This window comes from Ictidomys tridecemlineatus, chromosome 12 (genome assembly GCF_052094955.1).
Source record: "Ictidomys tridecemlineatus isolate mIctTri1 chromosome 12, mIctTri1.hap1, whole genome shotgun sequence".
NCBI lineage: Eukaryota > Metazoa > Chordata > Mammalia > Rodentia > Sciuridae > Ictidomys > Ictidomys tridecemlineatus.
In genome coordinates, this window is record NC_135488.1 from 30,315,765 (window position 1) to 30,340,817 (window position 25,053).

General features: G+C 41.0%; 1 protein-coding gene and 1 pseudogene across 5 annotated transcripts in view; both read right to left on the bottom strand.

Moving 5' to 3' along the window:
- LOC144369155 (mitotic checkpoint serine/threonine-protein kinase BUB1-like) overlaps positions 1-13,352 on the bottom strand; it is a 79,505-nt pseudogene extending 66,153 nt beyond the window's left edge. Inside the window, exons 1-6 of the transcript XR_013428628.1 lie at positions 13,345-13,352; positions 7,073-7,197; positions 5,193-5,218; positions 4,901-5,114; positions 444-536; positions 98-140 (exon numbers count right to left, since the gene is read on the bottom strand). The product of XR_013428628.1 is annotated as a mitotic checkpoint serine/threonine-protein kinase BUB1-like (transcript). The remainder of the gene's footprint in view (positions 1-97; positions 141-443; positions 537-4,900; positions 5,115-5,192; positions 5,219-7,072; positions 7,198-13,344) is intronic.
- Positions 1-16,780, bottom strand: part of LOC144369157 (mitoregulin-like) — an 82,933-nt gene extending 66,153 nt beyond the window's left edge. For 2 of the 4 annotated variants that reach the window (XM_078028257.1, XM_078028256.1), the window contains exons 1-2: positions 16,559-16,780; positions 13,345-13,418 (exon numbers count right to left, since the gene is read on the bottom strand). In XM_078028257.1, coding sequence (XP_077884383.1) covers positions 16,567-16,737 — 171 coding nt within the window. In that variant the 5' untranslated portion in view covers positions 16,738-16,780 and the 3' untranslated portion in view covers positions 13,345-13,418; positions 16,559-16,566. Of the gene's footprint in view, positions 1-4,996; positions 5,115-7,072; positions 7,198-8,212; positions 8,274-13,344; positions 13,419-16,558 lie in introns of those variants that run through there. The other 2 variants (XM_078028255.1, XM_078028258.1) reach the window with 2 other exon arrangements.
- Positions 16,781-25,053: the final 8,273 nt, after the last annotated feature.

Sequence of the window (25,053 nt, forward strand, 5' to 3'; positions counted from 1 at the left end):
GTAATAGAACACTTAGGACATCCCAAATGTCTTCATTGCCAAAAATATTATAAGACATCAAATATAAAGTATTATTAATAAGACAGCAGATACCAACCTCTGAGATAGCTTTTTGAACAGCACTGCGGCGAGTATCAGTTCTGGGGAAATGAAAGAGCAGGTAAGTGCAGGCGCAGCCTCTGCCCCTCACCACACGAATCAGAGAACAAGTACAAACACTCAGTAGATTCTGAAGACCAAACAATCTCTAGGCGAGGCCAAGCTAGAACTAAATGCACTAAAAATAATTACAGAACTAAAGTAGCCATGACCTTTAGGTCAACAATAATATGAAAAGCTCTCTGGGTATAAGTTGACTCCATTTCAAGAAAATCTTGCATTATTTTAATAGTAAAAATAAATAAAAAGTCGGCAGAAGCTGCTCGCTCTCCCGCGCTCTGTACCTCTGATTAGCTTCGGATTCACCCTCCGTCCCCCCCGGTGTCCTCCTCACTGCCCTCTTCACTTGTCGCCTGCTCCTCTTCTTTGTCACAGGGCTGGAAAAGTGTTGAAACAGGAAGTGCTTTCCAACTAACACAAAAATCAACCAATAAAAATGTTACGACTTTCAGAAACTTTCAGGCACAGAGGGGAATTTATATGCGACAGGGAAAAAATTTCAACCCATGACTGATAACTTCACTATGTGAAACAATGACAAAGACTAAAGTAAACAGCAAATTCACCAAAATAAATCCCAGGTAGAATTTATTCAAATGAAAAAAATTAAAAGAATTACCTTTGATAAGAGAAAATAAAGGTGGAGTAAAGCCCTTTGCAGTTACGATACCAAAATTTAAAAAATCATAAATGGAAATGCTAGCAGATTTCACTAATAAAAAATACACGCAGCTGAAGGTCAATAAAGAAACCATTAACACCAAGTTCTAAGGGTTAATTTCATAAAAAGCTCTTATAAATCAAGAAAAAGATTTTTTAAAAAAATTCATTTGAAAAATGGTCAAAGAAACTGAACTGGTTATCCACAAAGAAGAAGCGCAAATGGTAGTAAATCAAATGAAAGGATGCTCGGCCTCATTGGGAGTATCACAAGTACAAATAAAAACTATGAGGCTGTTTTGTTGACCACATTGGCAAAGGCTAAGACAGACTGGTACTGGCCAGCCTCGGCAGATGCATGGGGAAATAAGCCCTCTTGACATAGGAGGCCATAATTTTGCCAAGACAAAATTGGCAAAATAAATCAAGATATAAAGGTGTAAATCCTTTGAAGCACTGACAAGCATGTAGGATTTCACCCAAGAAGAACAACCAAGAGTCTACAAAGAGGTACATTCAGACTGATCCAAACAGGCTGCAGGTGGCCACCCTCCACCTCTTCCTCTCTAGCAGAACCACTGACTCATCGGGCCTGCTGAGACTCCATCTGGCCAGCCAGCCTCCCTTGCAGCTAGGTGTGGCCTGGGGACTAAATATGCTGGTCGTCGAGACGTGGCTGAAGTTTTCTAACTTCCAGAAAACTTTTTACCTCCTTAGATAGCAGCTCATATTTCTTGATTCTTTCCTCTTTTTCCTTTTGCTGCTCAGAATCATTAAAGGATTTGGCCACTGACTTAACTAAAGAGGTAACCCAGGAAGAGCTGCCTCACTTGGAGCTATGGAGTTGCAGGTGGGGCCTGAACCAGCACCAGAAAGCCATCTCCACACTCCTTCCATGTGTGGGAGAAGACGCAGCTACCTCAGGTGAGCTGCTTTGGGGAGATTTTTTGGTAACTCATAGAAGCTAATTTTAGGTTCTTTGTGGCATAATTGATGGTGATTATAGGTTGCAAACACCCTGAATAAATGTCACCACGAGCTGGAATGCTTGCTGCCTTCCAAAGGACCACCTAGACCTGTCCTGCATGGTGCATAGCCCTTCGCCACCCGTGGCTACTGAGCTCTTCACATTAGCACAGGTTGAGATGTGCTGTCCACGTAAACACACACTGGATTTTGAACCTAATATAAAACAAGTAACTCAATATCCAAATATAGATCATGTGTTGAAACGATATTTTTGATATATTAGACAATATAAAATATTAAAAATAATTCCCCCTATTTGTTTACTTCTTAATGAGTGTAATGAAAATATATATTTGTGTCTTTTGCTGGCAAAGAATTCCTAAAACTCTTGGAATCTCCTGAATTCTTATCCATAAGAAGTTTTCTTATTCCTAAGAAGTTCAACCATTCTAGTGTGCAGGCTAGTGAGGTGCCTCTAGAGGACCCCTAGACAGCTTCAGGAAGGGATTAGAGGTTGGAACCTTCAGTTCTTCCTTCCAAACTTTAGGGAGGATGGAGGAGCTAGAGATTAAATTCATCACCAATGGTCAGTGGTTTAGTTAATGAGAATAAACAAACTTCCATAGAAACCCCCGGGAGGCTGAGGCTTCGGTATCTTCCAGGTGGGTGAATACACAAAGGCTTTGGGGAACAGCACGCTTAGGTCCTGCATGCCCCACCTCAACATCTTGCCCTGTGCGTCTTCTTCACTGGTGTTCCTGAGTTGCATCCTTTATAATAAACTGGTACATCCAAGTATAGTTGTCCCGCAGTATCCTCAGGGGATTGGTCCCAGGAATCCCCATGGATACTAAACCTAAGGATGCTCTAGTCACTTATATAAAATGATACAGTATTTGCATATGACCTGTATACATCTTCCCACATACCTTAAATCATATACAAAATACTTATGATCTCTAACACAATGTAAATGCCAAATAAATGATTATTGTATTGTATAGTTTAGAAAATAATGACAAGAAAAAGAAATGTACATGTTCAATATAGACGCAACTGTTTTAAGATATTTTTGCTCTGTATCCTCAGATACAGAGGACAGACAGGAAAGTGTTCTCCCAAGTTCTGTGAGTCACCCTAGGGAATCATGAGACCCCTGCAGAAGGAGATGAGACTTCTGAATTTTTGGCCAGTCAGTCAGAAGTACAAGTGGCTGCTGGGACATGTGACTGGCATCTGAACATAGGGCAGTCTAGTGGAACTGTGCCCTTACTGTGTGACACCTGTGCTAAATCCAGGAGTTAAGGCCAGAATCCAACTGAGTTGCTGGACACTGGCTGGTGCTATGGAGCTGATATGGAAAATGACACCCGTGGTGTCAGAGAATAACCCCGCCCCTCCGTCAGAAACTCAATTACAAGAAGAATTTCTCCTTTCTTAACGCAAAACAAAGTACAAATTTAAAAATAAAAATAAAGCTCACTAGTCATGAGTAGCATTTCATTACTAATGCTTTAAAATATACACTGAAAAAAGGAAATATTTCCTTAATTCAATATTTATCCTAACTTTTATCAAATGCTTCCCTACTGCCATACCCCAATACCTTTGTGACTATAAATGAATCATTCCTTTGGGTTGCTCAACACACATTCAAATTCTACATGCAAATGGGGACCATTTCCACAAGCATTTATGAGGACCCGTACTTATTCTAGCAATTTGATTATTGCAGAAAATATTTTTGAATTTGTAAGTCTCTCTTTGGAAAATTTCTTCCAGGAGTATCATATAAATCCCTGAAGAAAAATGATTCTATTAAGTTAAGCCCTATTTTGAAACAAAAATAGTTTACCCAATGTTCCTACCTACCTAATCCATGTTTTCAACAATACTTGTCCATTGAAAACAATACTTGTTCATGTACGAAATATAATCCATCCTTGAAAAACAGTAATTTCCACTACTGAAGACATGTAAAAGCAAAGACTTTCTTAGAATATACATTATTATTTAGTATTGGTGGCATTTTTCCAGGAAAAGTTAAAAAAAAAACCTATGAATTAAAATGTATTAGCTGAGTGCAGTAGCACATGCCTGTAATTTCAGAGACTTGGGAGTCTGAGGCAGGAGGACTACAAGTTTGGGGCCAGCCTCAGCAACTTGGCAAGGTTCTAAGCAACTTAGCAAGGGGTCCTGTCTCAAAGTAAAAATAAAAAGGGGTGGGGACGTAGCTCAGTGGTAAAGCACTCCCAAATTCAATCCCTGGTACCAAACCAAACAAAAAACAATAAAGATATTACTTGTACAATATTCTTGCATATTTTACTATTAATGAGTGTCACACTTTGAAGTTAAACAAAAGATCAAGATTTATATATTCAATAAAAATTTCTGGGGCTGGGGATGTGGCTCAAGCGGTAGCGCGCTCGCCTGGCGTGCGTGCGGCCCGGGTTCGATCCTCAGCACCACATACCAACAAAGATGTTGTGTCCGCCGAGAACTAAAAAGAATAAATGTTAAAAATTCTATCTCTCTCTCTCTCTCTCTCTCCTCTCTCACTCTAAAATTTAAAAAATAAATAAATAAATAAATAAATATCAAAAAAAAAAAAAATTTCTTTGAATCATTTCACTAGCAGAAAACTGTCTCAAATCCTTTACAAACCACACCTGCATGGCTGAGGCTGTAGGTCAGGGGTAGATCACCTGCCCGGCTAGGCCAGGTCTGATCCCTGCTCTGCATAAACAAACAAGACCCCACAACTTCATTTTTCTATCCCACCTGCCACTTATGTATGCACAGGCCTAGAATGGACGTGCGCCCCTTCAAGTCTAAGCCAACAGGAAGAAGTGTGATAGTGCTCCCCCTACCTCAGCTAGAACACTGCCTAACTCACCTGAATAACTCGGTACATATGACATTCAGAAACTAATTATAAAATTTTACCCCTTGTTAAGATTTATCAACACTAAAGCCACATCTTTAGAACAGGTAACTTTAATAATAGACTCTCACATAACTACTGCTTGTAAATCATAATCCCTTATTTAAACAGACTGAGCCTTTAGAAACATTCTCCTTACACTAGGTCCCCGTCTTCTCTACTTACCTTAAATGTAAGGTCCCCAACTTGCTGAGCAGTAAAATCTCCAAGAGCAATATATTTTCTACTTGTTTGTTTAGGACATTCATTTTCTTGTTCCTCTTCCTCTTCTGATTCTTCTTCCTCTCCACCACTTTCTTCCATTTCGTCATCATTTTCACCTTCTTCATCTTCCTCAGAAGAATCCTCATCTTCCTCTTTGTCAGTAAGTACATCAGTTCTACAAAAAGCATTTGTATGAGGAGATCTCTTGGAAAAACATGCGAATACAAACCCAGTTGGAGCAGAACCTCTGTACCTTGAAGAACTGTTCCATTTTTGGAGCTGGCCAAAAAAAAAAAAGCAATGAAAGGAAAGTACAACTAATGGTTCCCACAACCGTGCTGAGCACACGTGACCTGAAGGACTGAGGGTGGACAAGGAGCCGGTTCATATGAGCGAGGCCTGTGCTACAAGAGCACTCCACCCACGGCCTGGGTCCCCCATTCAGGACACGCTGCTTGAGCGCTCTCACACAGTGCTTGAAACACAAGTGGGGGTTTTGATTCTGGCTCTCTCTCTTCCGTGGGTGACCTTCTTGTAAGCTCTCCCTTTCTCATAAATAAAGTTGAGATAACAACAGAACCTGACTCCTAAGGCTGTCATGAGGATGAGGTGAGTGACAATCCGTAAAGTGTTTAGAACAATGTCTGCCTGCAGTGAGCTTCCCATCAGAGCCAGTTAGGATGAGGGCTGAGGCAGTGGCTCAGTGGTAGAGCTCTTGAATGTATACTGGAGTATCTGGATATACCTAGAGCCATTTATCTTCATCACTATTGTATTTCTTTCCTCTTAATCAGTGTTGCTAAGAATTTATCAATTTGATTAATATTTACAGAAAAGTCAATGTTTGGCTTTGCTGAATGCACCACTGTTTATCTGTTGATGTCACTGTTTTCTGTTCCCACTGTATTTTTTCCTTTCCCTTGGGTTTACCTTGTTCTTTTTTCTGGCTTCTTAAGTTAACAGCTTCAATAATTGATTTTTGGTATCTTTTAAAATTATTCATTGAAGCCATGAATTCCTTTCTAAGCACTGCCTTGGCTGCAACCCATGAGTCACACATCCTTTTTAAAATATTTTTTTAGTTGTAGTTGGACATAATAAATAAAGGTATTATGTGGTGCTGAGGCTCAAACCCAGCGTCTCATATGTGCTAGGCAAGCACTCTATCGCTGAGCCACAACCCAGCCCCAGAGTCATACATTTTTATCATTTGAAATATTTTCCAATTTCCAGTGCAATACTTTCTTGAATTAATGCATCATACAGATAAAGTATGTAACATAATTTGCAGACTTTTAATGATATCTAGTTATTTTTCTGTCACTGAGCTTTAATAAAATTCTAAGAGATCAAAAAATATATACAATTTCAATTCTTTGAAATTTATTGAAAATTGCTCTCTGGTCCTATATGGCTCATTTTGACTAATGTTATATGTTCATTTGAAAAGAATGCATATTATTTATTTGCACAGATTTTTATAGTTGTTTGTGGTGGAAAAGTTAAGTAAAATATCAGCTATTCTGACATTCTTAATGCTAGAATTCAGTGAAAATTCTAGAATCTTCGAGTCAATATTCTTACCATTTTTCCCACAGTGTAAAAAGCTGGGGAAGAGCATTTGAAGGGTCTAAATAATTGATATTTTATTGCTCCCTACAAATTGGGTTTGTTTATACCTACAAGTCTTTTGTAATTTGTAAGAGAGATTATTAACATTCTCTCCAGCAGAAAAACAATTATGTGTCTACTTCAAATTTTTAAAAAACATTTATAAGAAAGGGGACCCTGTCAGTAGACACTGCAAGTCATTTTCCTTACCCATCAACACTGACACTCAGGGCGTCATCCTAGTTATTTAACACTTGTTTACGTAGCTTCTCGCACCTCTGATTTGCTTTCCCAACTACATCTTGAGTAATCTGAGGGCAAAGACTAGGACGTGCACATCTTTACATCTCTCTTGGGATTTGACGTGTCCTATCATGCACAATAACTACTCATTATTCAGACCATTGTGGTCATTTCCTCATATCTATGCTGTTATAGCATATATTTATTTCAGAATCAAATGTAAAAATGATAGCAATATAATATCTGAAAGAAAGGAATGAAGGCAAGAAGATAGCATACTCAGTTCTATGTTCTCTGCTTGTGGTCACAGCAAGCGCCTGCAGCTGTTGAGTGAGCTTGTCCAGAAAATTCTGCTCCTCCTCCTTTCTCTGATTATAGTTCCTGACGGGTGCAGACTCATCCGCCTAGGAGAGAATATTTCATTGAAAAATGATTTTTAGTTTCCTAATTACATTCATCTTAAAAAAATAACAATAAAAACCACAGTAAGTGCTGTAGGACAAAATAAAGACTAGTGTGAGATTATACTTACCTTAGGGAAATACATCAGAGTTACAAGAAATGTAGTGAAGTAATTGAGTTGGAATGCAAGCCAAATGAAAACACAAAACCACATGGTTTTGTTTTCGTTTTGTTTTTTGCTGAGCACTGCAGACACTCTAGAGTCAAGTAGGGGACAGGGTCTGACAGGATATTGGCTCCAGAGTCAGAAAGGAGAGGGCTGGTCCCAGGTTCTGCCGCTTACTGACAGAGACATTGTTTCTTCACCTTTGAAGGCTGTTTTCCCATCTGTGAAATGGGTTAACTAGGTTTTCAAACTCGGGGCGAGCCTGCCTCCTGCGTTGAAAAGTTCTGTGTCACTGCAGAAATGCAGAGGAGACACTCAGATGCAGTAACAAGGATTCAGACACAGGCAGGGGACACTTTCAGGTGACTTCCACTTGCTCCATGAGCCTCTAGCCCTAGACACGTAGATGAAACTCAGGCCCATAGGAAAAAAAAAAAAAAAAAACTCCTGAAGGGATGGCCAAGGGTAAAGCTGGCTCCTCCAATCTGGCAGTCATTGCTGTAAGAGCCACCACCGAGACGAGACTTCCTTCCACTCACCGAGGGCTAGACTCTACCCACAGTGGGATTAAAATCAAAATGGCTCCAAAATGCAACTCATCTAAATTATACAATGCACACATTTGAAAGGCAGTGTCTGGTTTCTGGGTCCTTAATGCTGAAGACCTCAGCAGGGCTGGAGGTTCTCTTCTGCTCTGAAGCACACCTGGGAGACCATGCCCCCACTCAGCACCTCTGGGTTGGGCTTTATTTCTAATGCAACCCAGGAACTTACCGACTCCAATTCATTCTTCTTCATGAAAATATTTATATAAAAAGTTTTTTTTCTAATATGATTCACATAATACTTACTTTTCTTAGCTTTTGAAGAACATTTTTATTCTCATCTATTGCCTATTTTAACTGGATACATCTAAATTTAAAAAAAAAAAGAAAATATAATGATTTTTCTGTTGTCACAATTAGAAAGCTATTTAAAAAAATCATTCAATCACTAAGCAGGCAAGGCCATTGGCTACTGTTAAAAATAATGTTTAAAAATCCACATGTAAAAACCTTTGTACCCATTGCTTTAGATGATCCAAGGGGCGCTCCAAGGCCCTGGGCAGGAAAACCAGGCTCAGAAATGTCAGGGACCTGGGGCCTCAGTCTCCTGAGTCTAAAATGAGGAGGGGCTCTGGGTTCTAAGACGCCTCCCCAGCTCTACAGTTGCCAAGGCCAAGGAACTGGACATGAGACACAACTGACCCCCACCACAGCTGTGTAAGTCTCCCAACAAGCCCGATTCCAGGCAGAGAAAATAAGGTTCTAAAAAGAACCACAGTGGGTCCCTGGGAGGGCAGCAGGGAGGGCAGGTGGGCACCCGGACTCCGAGTGGGCACTCGGACTAGTGGCAGTGGCAGTGGCTGCCTCTTCCTGCCACTGCCACTACACACCCCTTTTGAACAGGCTCTCGGGACAGGTGCAATGCTTTGGGCTACAGAGACAGCTCATATATCTCAGTTGAAGTCTCAGACACCCAGAGAAGAGATACAAAAAATGACCAAAAATGGGTTACAACTGATGATAGGGGAGTTTTCCTTCTTTTTCTTGATACTAAGGATTGAATCCAGGAACACTGAACCACAGAGCCACATCCCCAGCCCTTTTCTGCATTTTATTTAGAGACAGGGTGTCCCTGAGTTGCTTGGAGACTCACTAAGTTGCTCAGGCTGCCTCTGAACTCATGATCCTCCTGCCTCAGCCTCCTAAGCCACTGAGATCACAGGTGTGTGCCGTGGCACCCAGAGGAGTTTTCAAACATCAAATCTTTTTGTACTATTCGGAGCCCTGGCTTTTCTCTCACTCTCTGAAAAGTGACTTCTGTGTTACTGGAGCTGTTTTTCTCTTACAGATGTGAGTGAAATGACATAAAAGGGAAAAGGGGTAGGAGTCAAAAGTCCTTTGTGAAATGGGCAGAAAAAGAGAAATGGCAACATGAAACTGGTTGACCCTGCCAGGTGCCTGCCCCAAACCCTCCTCTGGCTTCCTCTATCCTGTGACCTGCCCTCTGTTCTCAGCCTCCACTGCAGGTGGTGGGGGGACACCTGGGCTGGCCAACAGAACATAAAAGAGCATGCTCAGGATGCCCCCTGCCCCCAGCCTCTACAGCAAGGCATTAAGAAACCCCCTCCCCTTCCTGCTCTTAAATACTGCCCCCTAAGGACTTTGCAATTCTGAGGACAGACATCATCAACAAGCTGAGGCTGGCAGAAGAGACAGAACGTCACCAACCGCTGGTCTTGGGACATCAGGAGCCACTGACCCACCTGGGAGAATCCAGCAGCAGAGTTTTGTCAGATGAGACTTAGTAAAGCTGCTTATTTTGACAGATGGCCTGTTGAATGAAAGAACTCAGAAATCTCACTTGAGAGCCAGAGTGCAAAATGATTTTTTTATAATACACAATCCAAGAAAATATCTGCTTCATATCTATAAAATTATCAAATCCTCAAACAGCCCAGATTCTTAAGATTCCTGGTTCAGGATAAAAACTAAGCACACACCCATCTTCGCTGCCTCCTGAAACCGAACAAAAAATGACTAAAGTGTTTTCGAAGGTAATAACCCCAAACAGCAAAGAATGGGAAAGGATCATGGGCCAGCAAGAGAGGGCAACAAATTTCTGCTTCATGGAAAAAACAGAAGCATGTTCGTTTATCAAGTGACACTCTTATCAAGTGTCACACAGGCACAAGGGACACCCGGCAGAACACTCCAGGATCATGAAGATCTGTCTAGGATGCACATGGGTGCACGTTTAGGGAAATCAATCTTAAAGCCATCAGGGGTCTTTGTATTACTCGGGGAAAGAGCAAAGATTCTCATTAAGTTTACATTTAGTTAAGGCTCTTTTGTAATAAAGGTAGCAACTTTTAAAGTTTATTTACAGAAATCCTCAGCCTGTTAGCTCTCTTCTCTTATCTCACCTTCTGTTTTCCCACTGAAACAGAAGATTCTTCTTAAAATATAATAATAATAATAATAATAATAATAATAATAATAATAAAATGATTTGGGGAGAATCATAATTACAAAAGAACTTTCCAGCACACCTATTCCTGCACTGAAGGCTCCTCAGACTAAAGGCTGGTTCCTGACCCCATGATGAGCCCTGTCCACCTGCAAAGAACTTAATTTGCATTCAGCATATAGTGCTAACAGGAAAGACACCAAGATATGCCACAGTGGAAGAACCTGAGAAAGGGCTCTAGAATAATCAACCCAGGCTCACATTCTCAAATAAAAATGAATAGTAAAGGGCCACCAGACTAAATAAAGAAAACCAGCAACATAAGGGTAAAATGTAAAATTAATAAATAAATAAATAGGAATCCGAGCAACAAGGAAGCAAAGACAATTCAAAGAACAGAAGAAAACTTAAAAACAAACCTAAGCATGGAAGGAGAAAATCTGAAAGCAGGAATATGATAGTATAAAAAAAAAGACTGAAAACAAGAAAAAACACTAGTAAATGAACAACATGATCAGTGAAATAAAACATTCATAGAAGTTATAAAAATTTTTGTTAGTGTTATATTTGGAATGTCTGATGGACTTAATTGTGGCTGCTACACAAAATACTGTCAGTATTTGTTACCCAATCCTCAATTACAATTCCATTTAGGAGGGAAAAAAAAAAGTCAAGAGAAACTCCCAGGCATAAGAAAAAGACAAGCAACAAAAGTATTCATGAGAGGTTTAGAAACCTAGACAATCTATCCAAGATATTCAATACCCAACTCAAAGATGTTTCAGAAAAAATAAATAAATGGAAGTAAAGAAGTGATCTTTAGTAAAATAAAATTTCCCAGAGCTCATGAGAAATATATGAGTTTTCAAAGTGAAACTATCCACTTGGTGCTAAACAGATAAAAACAATGCCAAAATATATTCTGCTAAAATTTCAAAACACCAAGGCTGAAAAGTCAACAGGCTAATTATTAAGGAACGATAATTGGACTTACCAGCATCACTGCATGCAAAGAAAACTCAACAATGCCTTCAAAAGTTTTAGTAGCAATTATTTTAAATTCTATAACCAGCTAACTATTAATCAAACATAAGGGCAAAATGACATTTTCAGACTTGCAAACATCAGTGTGAATTTTTAAGGGACTGTGAAGGGATCATTTTATTCACAAGCTAACTATGGCTTAAAAATACTTATTATTGCCAGGCGGAGTGTCACACATCTACAATCCCAGCAACTCTAGAGGCTGAGGAGGAGGATTGAAAGTCTGAGGCCAGCCAGGGCAACTTAACAAGACCTTGTCACAGAAGAAAAAAATAAAAAGGACGAGGGATGTAACCATGTGGCAAAGGGGCCTGGGTTCAATCTCTTCTCCCCATAAACACTTAATATTTTTTATTTTGAGAGAGAGAGAGAGAGAGAGAGAGAGAGAGAGAGAATGAATTTTTAATATTTATTTTTTAGTTTTTGGTGGACACAACATCTTTATTTTATTTTTATGTGGTGTTGAGGATCCAACCCAGCGCACCAGGCATGCCAGGCGAGCATGCTACTGCTTGAGCCACATCCCCAGCCCCAACGCTTAATATTTTTTAAAAGAAAATTCAAAACTTAGCTTTCCCCAGGGCTTCAAATATAGTCTGTATATATTATTTTGTTTTTAAATCTAGCAAAGCAAGCACGATTACCTTTATTATTTTCTTCACTATTATTAATTAACTTAATTTGAAATAATTCCTTAAACAATCAATCCTGCCAATAATGGTAAATTAAATTCCATTTGACATTTTAAAAATTATTTATATTTTACTTTGCCTTTAGACACTTTGAATTGCTGGCTTAAGTAAAACTTTTCCAAATGCTTCTAATAAATAATTTAAGTTAATAGAATGAATCTCATGCTCTTTTCTTTTCTTCCCCATGGTCTTATTACTTAAGTATTTACTATTTATCTCCTGGTGCCCCTTCTCATGTTCTTCTGAATGCTATAAACTCTTTAAATACCCTCAAATATGCAGATTTACTTAATGATGTTCTGAACTTAATGCAAAAGTGTTAACAGTCTAGTTCAGTTTAGTTCGTTATGTCTATTTAATGTTAAAATTTCCCAGGGATTAAAACCAGAAACTACTTACTCATATAGAGAACATAGTATCTTTTCAAGAAAATTAAAGGTCATTATCCCAAGCAAAGACAAATTGCTTCTAGCAAGATTTCTGATCATTTCTGGGCTACATGAGCCAAGGGTCTAGGGTAATTCTGCGTGAGCCACCACAGTGCATTCTGAGCAGATTTTAGTTGCTGCACAATAGCAACAAGCCCACAACCACTAGGTGTAGCTGGTTCCTTCTAGACCTTCATGACATCACCCTGCAATCCTTCCATTTGGTTGTAATGGACTAAACCCTGCACCTCTGAGGTTCTCAAGTGCTCTCCCTTGCTTCAGGAATTCTGTATTTCTTAGCCACCTTAAAACATTTTCATAGGCTCCCAACTTTAGTGTCTTAAAGCCAAGTAATGCTAGATGCATTAACTAACTGCTGTGAGCCTTGATTTTCTTATTTATGTTAATAAGTACCTTATGGTATTATTGAAAAAATTTAAGAAAAAGTTTGAGGAGTACAGACTATAATGCCCGGCACATACAGGGTATAAAATAAATGAAGGGTACTTCTTTTTAATATTTACTATTCTTTATTTGATCTTATCATTTCAAATTAAGACCAGGTAGATTTAGATAATGATAGGAAATATTTAAAAGTACATTTTAGAAAATCTTATTCACTGTTACCTCAATATTATCTACCATTATTATTTTGTCTTTCGGGTGAAACAGAGATAAATAAAAAGAAAAAGCAAGAAAGGAAGGGAAAGAGGGCAAGAAAGTCTCAAACAACTTCTGTGCCTTAAATCCAACTCATTGAGATATAAGCTTAGTCCCAAGAAAACCCAATAATTGAGCATACTTTACCTTTGGTAAATATCTCGACTTTTATTAGGTTCTAGAGCTTCTTTCAATCAGCTCTCAGAAAGCAGACTATCAACCTACGGCAAACGGAGACAGTTTAAAACATCATATTAAGTTATGATTCTTACATTTCAGTTATGTCTATTTACTTTTCTCCCCTTATGAAATAAACATAATAAATAATACAATAAAGTCGAAAGAATTTTATAGCAATACCTATATGCCACTACCTCGATTCTACTGTTCACATTTTACCCTACTTATTTAGTCTATCTATCCATCAACCCACTTTATTTTTATGCATTTTGAAGTCAACCGCAGTCACCAATACACTGCCCCCTAAATAATGTGCTATAGGGACCACTAAGAGAGCTGAATATTTGATGTAAAACATACAAAGACATGCACAAACCTAAAAGGTATATCTGCTGCATTTTGACAAACATGTGTGTTTATAACTGAAACCTCATAGAAGAACTCCAATGTCTTTTCTAGTAAATTCCATCCCATTCCTCCTGAGACAAACTTGTGTTGATTTTTGTCCACCCTAAATTTTGCCTGCTCTTGAACTTTTACATAAATGAACTTGTACAGTATGAACTCTTGTCTACATGAACCATGTAATGTTATGCTTCCACACTGTTGTATCATAAGTTTATTCCTTATTACCAAATAGTATTCATTGCATCGAATGTTACATGACTTTGTCCTGACTTCCTGTGTTACTAAAGACTACTTGCATCTTTGTCAATGTACCCCTCCAAAAAGGCACATCTTTCTTTGGTTTCTTTTCTGCAGATTATGTGCAAAAGATAAAGTAGATAAAAAAGTAAATTCCACTAGCTTCTTCTCTGTCCTTATTATTTGGCATCCACCTGAGTTATTTACAAAATTCATACACTCAGTGACCCAAATAGAAAGGTGATTCCTTGTCCCATGGATATCATGCTGGAAATTTATTCCACTTTCTTTTTTTTTTTTTTTTTTTTTTTAAGAGAGAGAGAGAAAAAAAAATTTTTATATTTATTTTTTACTTTTCGGTGTACACAACATCTTTATTTTATTTTTATGTGGTGCTGAGGATCGAACCCAGCGCCCCCAGGGCATGCCAGGTGAGCACATTAGCGCTTGAGCCACATCCCCAGCCCCGTCCGTCCACTTTCTTTTCAGGTCTCTTTTGTGGATACAAGAAAGAATGAGCTAATACTATTAAAACGTCCTTTCCAGATATTCAAGGTATCAAGTGGTTCCTGAATCAATTTGTCCCCAAGTTGAATAATTTTGTAATCATCTTTTATTTTTGCTTTACTAACTGCTTTTATAGTTTACTTTTGAAAAATTTCCTGGTTCTCTAAATGTCCTACTAAATTTAAAATTAAGTGCAGAACCACAGTAAGTTACCGGTAAGTAAGTCAATACTCCATCAAGTTTTATTTTTCATTTCTACCAGGAGACAATTTTGCTTTTGCTGTACCACTGTGATTCCAATACAAAGTCACTTAAATATTTATGTGCCAAATTCTTTGGTACATTTTAAAATTTATTTTTTTAAATTCTTTTTAGGTACCAGGGATTGAACTCAGGGGCACATGACCCCAGCCCTATTTTGTATTTTATTTAGAGACAGTCTCACTGAGTTGTATAGCACCTCATTTTTGCTGAGGCTGGCTTTGAATTCACCATCCTCCTGCCTCAGCCTCCAGAGGTGCTGGGATTACAGGCCTGCATCACTGTGCCTGGCTTATTTTTAACTGATATAAAATAATTTTATTTAGAGTAAAAATCTTGGCAATAGATCCTTTTTACAAAATAAAATTAGCAAACTGATAAAGAATCTAAAAAAAAAAATGAACCTATTAATTGCTATTTACTTTTTTTTTCTCGCAAGGTAATAGACCTGGGATGAAATGTCACACACCTATAATCCAAGCTACTATGGAGGCTAAGGCAGGAGGATCACAAGTTCAAGGCCAGCCTCGACAATTTAGCCAGACTCTGTGTCACAATAAAAAATAAAAAGGGCTAGGGATGTGGCTCACTGGTGGAGCACTTACATGCCTAGCATGCACAAGGCCCCAGACTTATCCCCAGTGCCACAAAAACAAATAAATAATAAAAGAGCTGGGATGTGGCTCAGTGATAGGGCACACCTGGGTTCAATCTCAGTACTGGAAAAAAAAAAAGGCATAGGCATTCGGTGTACTTAAAAATGAGAAAAAACACTACTCCCAGCATTCCACCACAGAGATACCATTTCAGCATGTTTTCTTTTATATCTTTTTCATGTACTATATATAGAAAAACGTCATTAAGATACCTTTTATTCCGTTTTGTTTTTGTTAACTTGCCATTTGATCACAAATATTTTCCCTAACACATTAACATTTAACAAAAGTTTAGTAATAGTATTATTATATCCCATCAAAAGTTATTCATTCCCCTATTACTTCTCATTAAAGTGTATCATTTTTTCTATTAAGCAACAATGAGACCAGTACTTTTACTATCTATCAATCTCTGTCCCAACGTTTCATTATTACATAGGGCAGGTTTCTGGAACTCCACTACCCAGCCTGGGCGCATGCACATGGGCTACACCTCCTCACAGTGCTTTCCAGAAAGCTGAACCTGACACCCTGGAGCAGCGAGTCTAGGTGCCAGGCCGGCCACGCCTCCCCCAAGACTGAGAGTGGCCATTTTCACAGTCTTTGGGAGAGTTCATCTCCTTTGCCACTGGTTTATCTTTGAAGTTAACTTTCATGCTGACATCACTTGTGTGTCCTCTAGTTAACGTCCCTGCTCGCCCTCCAGGTCCTGCAGTCCTGACACAGTAGGACTCTTCCTGAGGCTTGGGCCCCAAGAGCGGTGGCTCCAGGGACAGGGACCCCGGAAAGCGCGGAGCGGGCGCGGGTAGGGCAGCTCCAGCGCAGCCCTGGGCTGCAGACCCTGCGGCTGGGGGCCGTCAGGGCGGGGGACACGGTCTCTCGTGGACGGTCGGGAGGTTCCGTGGCTGGCCCGGCCGGGCGCAGCGCGGGCTGGAGCGGAGTTTCGCGCGGGGTTTAGCGCGGGCTGGAGCGGGGTTTGGCGCGGGGAGGTCGCGGGGTGCGGAGCGTTTGGGTCGGACGCCGGCTCCCAGGGAGTGGGGTCGCTGGGAGGAAAGCCCCGCGGCGCCCCGCGCCCCCTCGCCCACCCCGCGGTGCGCCCGGCCCCACCGTACCTGCTGCTTCAGGCCAGGTCCAGCTTCTTCTGCGTCGTCGCCAGCTTGTCCTGAAGCCTCTGCTTCCTCCAGTCCAGGTTGCGCCTCCTTAGCCGGTTCGCCTGCCAGCCGAGGAGCACTCCGGAGGCGAAAGCCACCAGCACCGACACCTGCAGCGTCCTCTCCGACACGTCCGCCATCGCGGCCGCCCGGCGTGCACCGCGGCCTACGGCGCTGCGCGAGGGTCAAGCAACGCCGCGTTCACAGCGGGCACCGGGCGAAGAGCTGGCGGAGCAGCGGCTTGGGCGGGGCGTCCTGCTGGGTGTGTCAGCAACAGGTCAGCCTTCTCCAGAGACCTTCCCAGTGCTTGGAGAGCCCGTCCGCACCCCTCTGAGCCCTCCACAGTGTCCCATCTATCATTAATCAGATGTTTCCTTGCACTATTAGCTGACATTGGTGTCTTGCCAAGTGTAAGCTCAGCACCTCTTTATTTTTGCTCAGCAATAGAATTTGAACCACGTGTGCAACTTAAAATCCTCTGGTAACTCGTTTCTTTCAAAAATAAGTACAAGCAGATAAAATTGTTTTTAATAATATATCTTATCATTTCAACATCACTTTGGAAATTATTTAAGAGATTTCTGGTTTTTGTATTGTCTTTGAAACTTGATGTATATCTTTACAATTAACATCAATCATACTTTTTAAACACTGAGTTTTCAGTGGAGATATGTGATCTGTATCTAATTTTATAAAATTTACAGTTGAAAAAGAAGTCTCATTTACTTACACAAAATTTTTTTTCCTGAAACTGAGTTTACTATGGGTTTTTAAATTAAATTGATCATTAGATTTCTTTAAATTGAAAATGAAGTTCTTAGGGCTGGGGCCCAGTGGAAGCGCTCTTGCCCAGCATGTGTGAGGCACAGGGTTTGATTCTAAGCACTGCATAAAAAATAAATAAAATAAAGGTCTGTCAACAACCAAAAAAAAAAATTTAAAAAGAAAATGAAGTTCTTTTGTCACAATAGCCATGCTATGCCAGAGCTAACAGGAGACAGAATTATTGAGATGAGGGGCACACACACTTCTAATGATACAGGTCACTGTGATCCTGCGTGTCCCACTTCCTGGTGTTCAGGCACTTAAGTGTGCAGATCCAGAGACTTGCTTATAACTAATAGAATAAAGCAAAGGTGATACGGTGTCACCTATGATTGCTTTATGTTACATTGAAGGCTTTCCTTACAGCTTGATGAAGAGGGTGGAAGTGTTGAAGGAGTTGACATCAAAGAACTGTGAGTGACCCCTGGGAATGGCGGGGTGCTCCAAGCTAACAGCTAGATCCCTTATCCTACAACCACAAATAAACCAGCTGTCTGCAACCTGAATGAACTTGGAAGCACATTTTCCTCACTGGGGCCTCCAGATGAAAACACAGCCTGGCACCTTAGTTGCAGCCTTGTGAAACTTTTAACAGAGGACCTAGCTAAAGACTCCTGGCCCATGGAAAGTGTGAGAGAATAAGGGTGTATTGTTTAAAGTTGCAAAGTTTGCAGCAATATGTTACACAGTGTGGGAAAACACTTTCCCACTCTGGTTTTCAGTACCAACTACCTCTTATGCAGACGCTCAGTACTTCAGACATCAGATGTGGGAGAAGCCCCACACACCAACCAGTTCTGCAGTGAACACCAGCAGTTGAATGTCCTCCAATTCTATCTGGAAATAGTGTCAGATACTACAAGTTGAGAGCTCAGAATCACAAGACTCTGACCACACCCCGCCCCCTTCAAATTGCCAGTTTCAAGTGGTAGGTTGTCACTTATACTTCAGACAGGTATAAATCAGGAGTTCCCACAGCCCTGTCCTCGGGTTTGATTTGTTTGCTCACAAAACTCAAGGAAACACTTTACTCATGTTTCCCATTAGTGTCATCTCATCTCTTAGCTCACCCTGTTGTGTTTTCAGCACAGAGCCGACCTCCGCTACCGCCCTGGGTCCAAGCAGTCCTGGCCTCTTACCTGAGGGGCTGCAACAGCCCCCACCGGCTTTCAGAGTTTCTCTTCCTGTCCACCATGTTCTATTCCCCACACAGCAACCAGAGTAGGTGGGCCTGCAGGGAAGAAGTTGGATCATGTCACTGCTCTACTCAAACCCTGGAGTGTAGAAGCCTCTGTGGTGGCCCCGAGGGCTCTGTGTGACCAGCTTCCCTAGCCTTAGCTCTCAAGAGCCTGCTCACTGTGACCTGAACTGGTGGAGAATGTTCACAGGGTGGGACCCTGCCGTTCTTCTTCTTCTAGATACTCCCTGGCTCGTTTCCCCATCTCCTATAAGTTTTTTTTTTAATCAACTTTCACCTCTTTATGAAGCTATCAGACTAGGTAAAAATCTCAAACTCAAAACTAACTAACTAACTAAATAAGTCACTCACAAACTCAGCCATTCCCACTCTTGGTGTTCCTGATCCCCATGGTCCTTTTCTGTCTCCCTCTAGTCCTGGCTCCCTGCCACATACAGCAGGATTTACTTATTACATTTACAGTGCAGTGCCTCCGGCCCTCCCCCCACCTAGAATATAAGCCACTTGAGAGCAAGGATTTTCGTCTCCACTGTGCACCATGAATCCTAAGTGCTTAGAACAGGGACTGGCAGATAACTGACACACAGTGAATATTTGATGTTGATGACAGTAGGGAGTGGTCAGCTGTACCTTCCGGGTGAATGGCTAAATTAAATCAGTCTCTCCTCTCAGGTCCTCCCTTCCCCCCATCCTCCTCTTCCTTCCCTCTTCCTCTTCCTCTTCTTCCTCTCTGCAGTGCTGGGCATGGAACCCAGGACCTCCCACTGACTAGGCACGCATTCTGCCACTGAGCTGTGTACCTCCAGCTCAGAACTGAATTTTGAAAGATAAGTAGGTTAATCGGAAGAAAACATGAAATTTCTCCTTAATTAAGTTTTCTCACTTATAAAACAAAAAGTTTGGTATGATGTGTTAATTTTAAGTCATTTTGGAGTCTTTTTCTGAGACTGTGTACCTGGGCCACTAGTGGTGTTCAAATTTGAACCTCATTTGGAATTCTGGCCTCATCCCTAAGATGCCTTGGGCTAAAAATAGGCAGATCCTGGACACGGGAGCCTTAGACCTACAGAGCCAGCCAGACTATGCAATGCCCTTGTTTTAACATGAGGAAACTGGGGTCATATTCAGAGAGCTGCTGGGAAGAGACAAAGATCTACAATCTTAAAATCCCTCTTAAGAAGCCAACATGTCCCCAGCTTGAATCTTTGTATTTTTTTCACCTTGGAAAATTGTTTCATTGGGACATTTTAGTGGATTTGATAATGGCAAACTGGTTTTGAGGTGAATATTAAATTTGGATTAATAATAGGCTGAATAGTCAAATGTCATGAGTTAATTGATTACAGGGTGTCTTCTGAAGGATACATTAATTGCTGCTGTTGAGTTTGCTGTTTGAAGCACTTACCAAGGGAAAAGACATTATCAAGTACCATACTGAACCTTTGCTGCTTATGTAAATTCATTTAAAGTATATAAATGACGTTACCTTCCTCTGCAACTCCCAGGCCCTGAACAGTAAAGTGGTCACTTTATACTTCAATGTGCCCCAAAACATGAATCTGTGATCTGATTAAAACAGAGCATTCGCCTTCTATTAATCCAGTCCCTGTCGCTAATAACACAGCACCAGAGTGGAGGAGTATAAAGAGGAGAGGTTTGTTTCCTAGGTCTACATCAGGGGCAAGGGCAGCAGCTGAGGATGGTCTTCTTGCTGCAGAGCCCGAGCCAGGGCAGAGCTTCACATGGCGAGAACCACAAGTGTAAGGATGGGTATCCTCCGAAATCTCCACTCCCCTCCCTTTATAAAGTCACCTGTATCCAATCATGGGGACTTCACTGGGGTGAATTTATTTAATCCTAATCACCTCCCAAATATTTCATTTCTAAACACCATAGGTTTTTTTTCATCTTTTAATTTTCATTTTGAATATATTTTTAATTTATTGGTTCTTTTTAGTCATACATGACAGCAGAATCCATTTTGATATAATTATATAAGCATTTATTGAGTACATTTTATTCACAGAAAAACAAACTTTAAGCTACAAATCCCAGATTATACAGCGGGAAGAAATTTTCTTCGTTTTCCACACTGATGGAAAGGTTCATGCTAAATGTAAAAAAGCCCTATAATTATATTCACAACATTTCATGTGATTGTTCATAATACTAATACAATTTTGTAAGAATCAATATGTTTGAGGTTAAGCATAATAATAATGAAAAATGCAAAATCTAAGAGAAATTACATCAAAGCCTTTGTTATATCAAATAAAAAATGCAAATTTGTTACTAAGCACATAGACAAATGGCAAAATATATTTATATAGTAAAATATATATGTCTTCAAGTTAGACAATGCTACAGTAATGTTGGAGTGGTCGGACTGTAGTTTGAAGTCTGAAGTTTGCAGCTCTGCACATGGATTTTTGGCATTCACCATAGTGTTTGATTGACCTGGTAAAGGCTCTCTTTCCCATTCCTGTCAGAGGAGAAGTCAAAAGCAATTTGCATTTCTATTGCAGGGACAGCCTTATATTTTCACTGTCTTGCTTCAGGGTTCTGTCCATTTGTTCAGAGGAACCTTGACAATCTTGAAATCCTGCAAATAGCATGCTGGTCCATTCATGGCAATGGGCTGGTAACAGGAAATAGTAGGAACTGTGGGTGCCTTTGTAGGACAGGTACAAGTCGGAAGGTCATAGAGACAACTAAGTACAGGGTCAAGCTGCATGGTGAGTGTCCAGGTGTCCAGTGGTCTGGGCAGGTCAGGATATCCCTTCTAAAGCGAAAACCACCATGGCTCTTTCAAAAACGGCCTACCTGGAGCAAGTCCGTTCACCTAGCTACAATCCTGGGTCTATGAAATACAATTACTCCTCATTCCTCCCGAGTCTGTGAATTTGACAACCTGCTAAAACGTATGTGCAACTCCAAAACCCATACCCGCAGTACTCAATTCTCATAGCGCTTTTGCAGGAATTTGCAGACATCTGCAGAACTGCCAAGCCTTGGGTCCTTTCACGTGCACACCCCCAGCTGAGGTCATTCAAAGTGGTACTCTGACTTTTTGCTTCAGTTCTCACTTGCTACAAACAAGTGTCCTTTTCTATTGAGTCCACGATTTTTTTTTTTTTTGCATGTTTGCATTTTTTTTCTTGGAGATTTTGCTGTTTCAAGTGGCCCCAAGCAAGCACTGAAGTGCGGTGTCGTGTTCCTAAGAGCAAGATCTGGGACTTACCTGTGGGGAAAATATGCTAGGTAAGCTTCACTGAGGCAGGAGATACAGTGCTGTCAGCTGTGAGTTAAGTGAGGGAAACAGAGGTGCACATTGAACAGGGCTGCAGCCTGACCAGTGGGTGAAAATGTGATCATAGCCCATAGGAACCTACCCCGAGGGGCAGCAGTCAACGTGGCTAATTCAGTGGTCAGGGACTTTAGGACAAGAATACCAAGCATCAACAGTACTCCGACTGTTTGAGAATCAAAACTCTTCTTCAAATCTACCTTCTGGGGAGAATAATGGTTTCAAGTGCAGTTAGATCACAGTGGGGCGATCGTGGTTTACAACAGCGTATCACAAAATTATAAGGAACTAGAAGAGAGGAGATTAGAGCTTCCTGACACTAAGAAGTGGTGAACGTTTAAGAGGAGGGCGATGCTAATCACGTTGTACGTGCTGTGTGTATGATCACCACTCCACACACTTGCATGTAATAATAAAATCCATGCCTAGAGGAATTTTTCACGCCTTTTTTGTTTTATTACTGGGGATTGAACTCAGGGGCACTCGACCCTTGAGCCACATCCCCAGCCCTATTTTGTATTTTGTTTAGAGACAGGGTCTCACGGAGTTGCTTAGCGCCTTACTGTAGCTGAGGTTGGCTTTGAACTCGCCATCCTCCTGCCTCAGCCTCCCAAGCTGCTGAGGTTACAGGTCTGTGCCACTGCACCTGGCTTCCCTCTTCCTTTTCTTCTGTTTCCCTCCTTCCCACTTTTCCTTCCTTCTCTCACTCCATCTCCTTCCCTCCCTCCCTCACTTTCTTTTTTTCTTTCTCTCTTCTTCACAGTGATTGTTTAGGTGTAGAGACCTTGTCAAGTTCACTTTCGGCCTGGGTACATCATAGGTGCTACGGGGAGGCAGAGGCACGTGATTTTTTCTTCCCAATGATGTCAGGAGTCGCGGTGGCCCTGGCCCTCACCCCTGAGCTCAGCAGGAACTGCACGTGGTCATTTCTTCTTCACTTCTCACCTGGAATACAGCAGTAAGGAGAAACTTCCTGCCATCCACCCGGGGGTATCCTGAATACAGTTTGATTAAATGAGATTAAAGTTGGGGTAGATGTTGGGTCTTCTCCTCATTTACCAGTTCTCCAAATAATGAATTGGTTTTCAGGCCCCCTCTGGCTGAACTCTTTATGTCATTAGGAACTCACAGAGTTCAGCTTACTTCATGTTTCAGCCTGTGGCCATGATTGCCCTTGTTGGTGCTCCAACGATGTCATCTCTGGCCAGTGAAGCTGGTCCCTGAATCCTTCCATACATGACCAGTCCTCTCGGGTCAGTCCCTTTGCTCTCTGGCATGACAAGATGTCCCAGGCTCATTTGTGTACAGTGGTCCTTGACTTAATGATGCTGTGAATTTACAATTTTTTTTCTCAGCTTAACCACTGAGCAATACACCCAGCCCTTTTAAAAAACAATGTTTAATTTTGAGACAGGGTCTCATTAAGTTGCTTAGGGCCTCATTAAGTTGCTGAGTCTGGCTGGCCTTGACTTTGCAATCCTCCTGCCTCAGCCTTTGTAGCTGCTGGAATTACAGGCGTGTCACCACTCCAGGCTAACAATCTTTTGACTGTGGGATGATGTGAGTGTATACCCACACAGCCACTCTGCTTTTCATTTTCTGTACAGTATTCAATAAATTATGTGACATACCTGACACTTCATTATAAAACAGACTTTGCATTAGATTACTTTTCCCAGCGGTAGACTAATGTAAGTCCTCTGAACATGCTTAAGGTAGGCAAGGCTAGGCTATGATATTCCATAGGTGAGGTTATTAAATGCACTTTTGACTTAAAAATGTGTGAGTGAGTGTGTGTGTGTGTGTGTGTGTGCACGTGTGTGCACACACTGTGGAACAAACCCAGGGCCTCATGTATGCAGGGTGAGTGCTGCATCACTAGTCATACCCCACCCCCACATTTTCCACTTATGATGGATTTATTAGGCTGTGACCCCATTGCAAGTCAAGGAGTAGAGTATTTCCGTCTCTGGAATAAGCCATTTCTCCTTTTAGTAATACAAACTATTTAAAAACTGCATCTGCACATGGGAGATGCCTCATTCTCTTATTCCCCAAGATGACCTTATTTTTTTCTCCAGAGATGACCTTTAAAAAGGTTTCTAGTATCACCTTCCTTTGTGTCTTTATTATGAGTGACTGTTTACATATTCAAGCCCCCCCAGGTAAACGGAAATATGACATGTACAGGTCTTTTCCAACTTTCTCTTTTCTTTTTTTTTAAATTTTTTCTATTTTTTTATTACTAGTTGTTCAAAACATTACAAAGCTCTTGACATATCATATTTCTTTCATTTGATTTAAGCAGATTATGAACTCCCATTTTTACCCCGTATACATATTGCACATTCACATTGGTTCCACATCCACATTTTTACATACTGCCATACTAGTGTCTGTTGTATTCTGCTGCCCTTCCTATCCTCTACTATTCCCCTCCCCTCCCCTCTCCTTCCCTCCCATCTTCTCTCTCCACCCCATCTACTGTAATTCGTTTCTCTCTCTTGTTTTTTTTTTCCCTTTCCCCTCACTTCCTCTTATATATAATTTTGTATAACAATGAGGGTCTCCTTCCTTTACCATGCAATTTCCCTTCTCTGTCTTTCCCTCCCCCCTCTCGTCCCTGTTTAATGGTGATCTTCTTCTCATGCTCTTCCTGCCTATTCTGTTCTTAGTTGCTCTCCTTATATTGAAGATGACATTTGGCATTTGTTTTTTAGGGATTGGCTAGCTTCACTTAGCATAATCTGCTCTAGTGCCATCCATTTCCCTGCAAATTCCATGATTTTGTCATTTTTTTAGTGCAGAGTAATACTCCATTGTGTACAATTCCACATTTTTTTTTTTTATCCATTCATCTATTGAAGGGCATCTGGGTTGGTTCCACAGTCTGGCTATTGTGAATTGTGCTGCTATGAACATCGTCTTTCTCTTTTCACTAAGTAGTTCCTTTCAGCAGTTTGGCTAAGTGTCCCAGGAACCTGTGTATTCAAGGTTTGGTTCTCAGGGTAGCACTATTGGGATGTGGTAGAGGATTTCAGAGGGAGAATTAATAGAGGTCTTTGGGCCTCTGGGGGCACACACTTAGAGGGGATTTGGGAACTGTGCCCCCTCATCTTCTCTTTT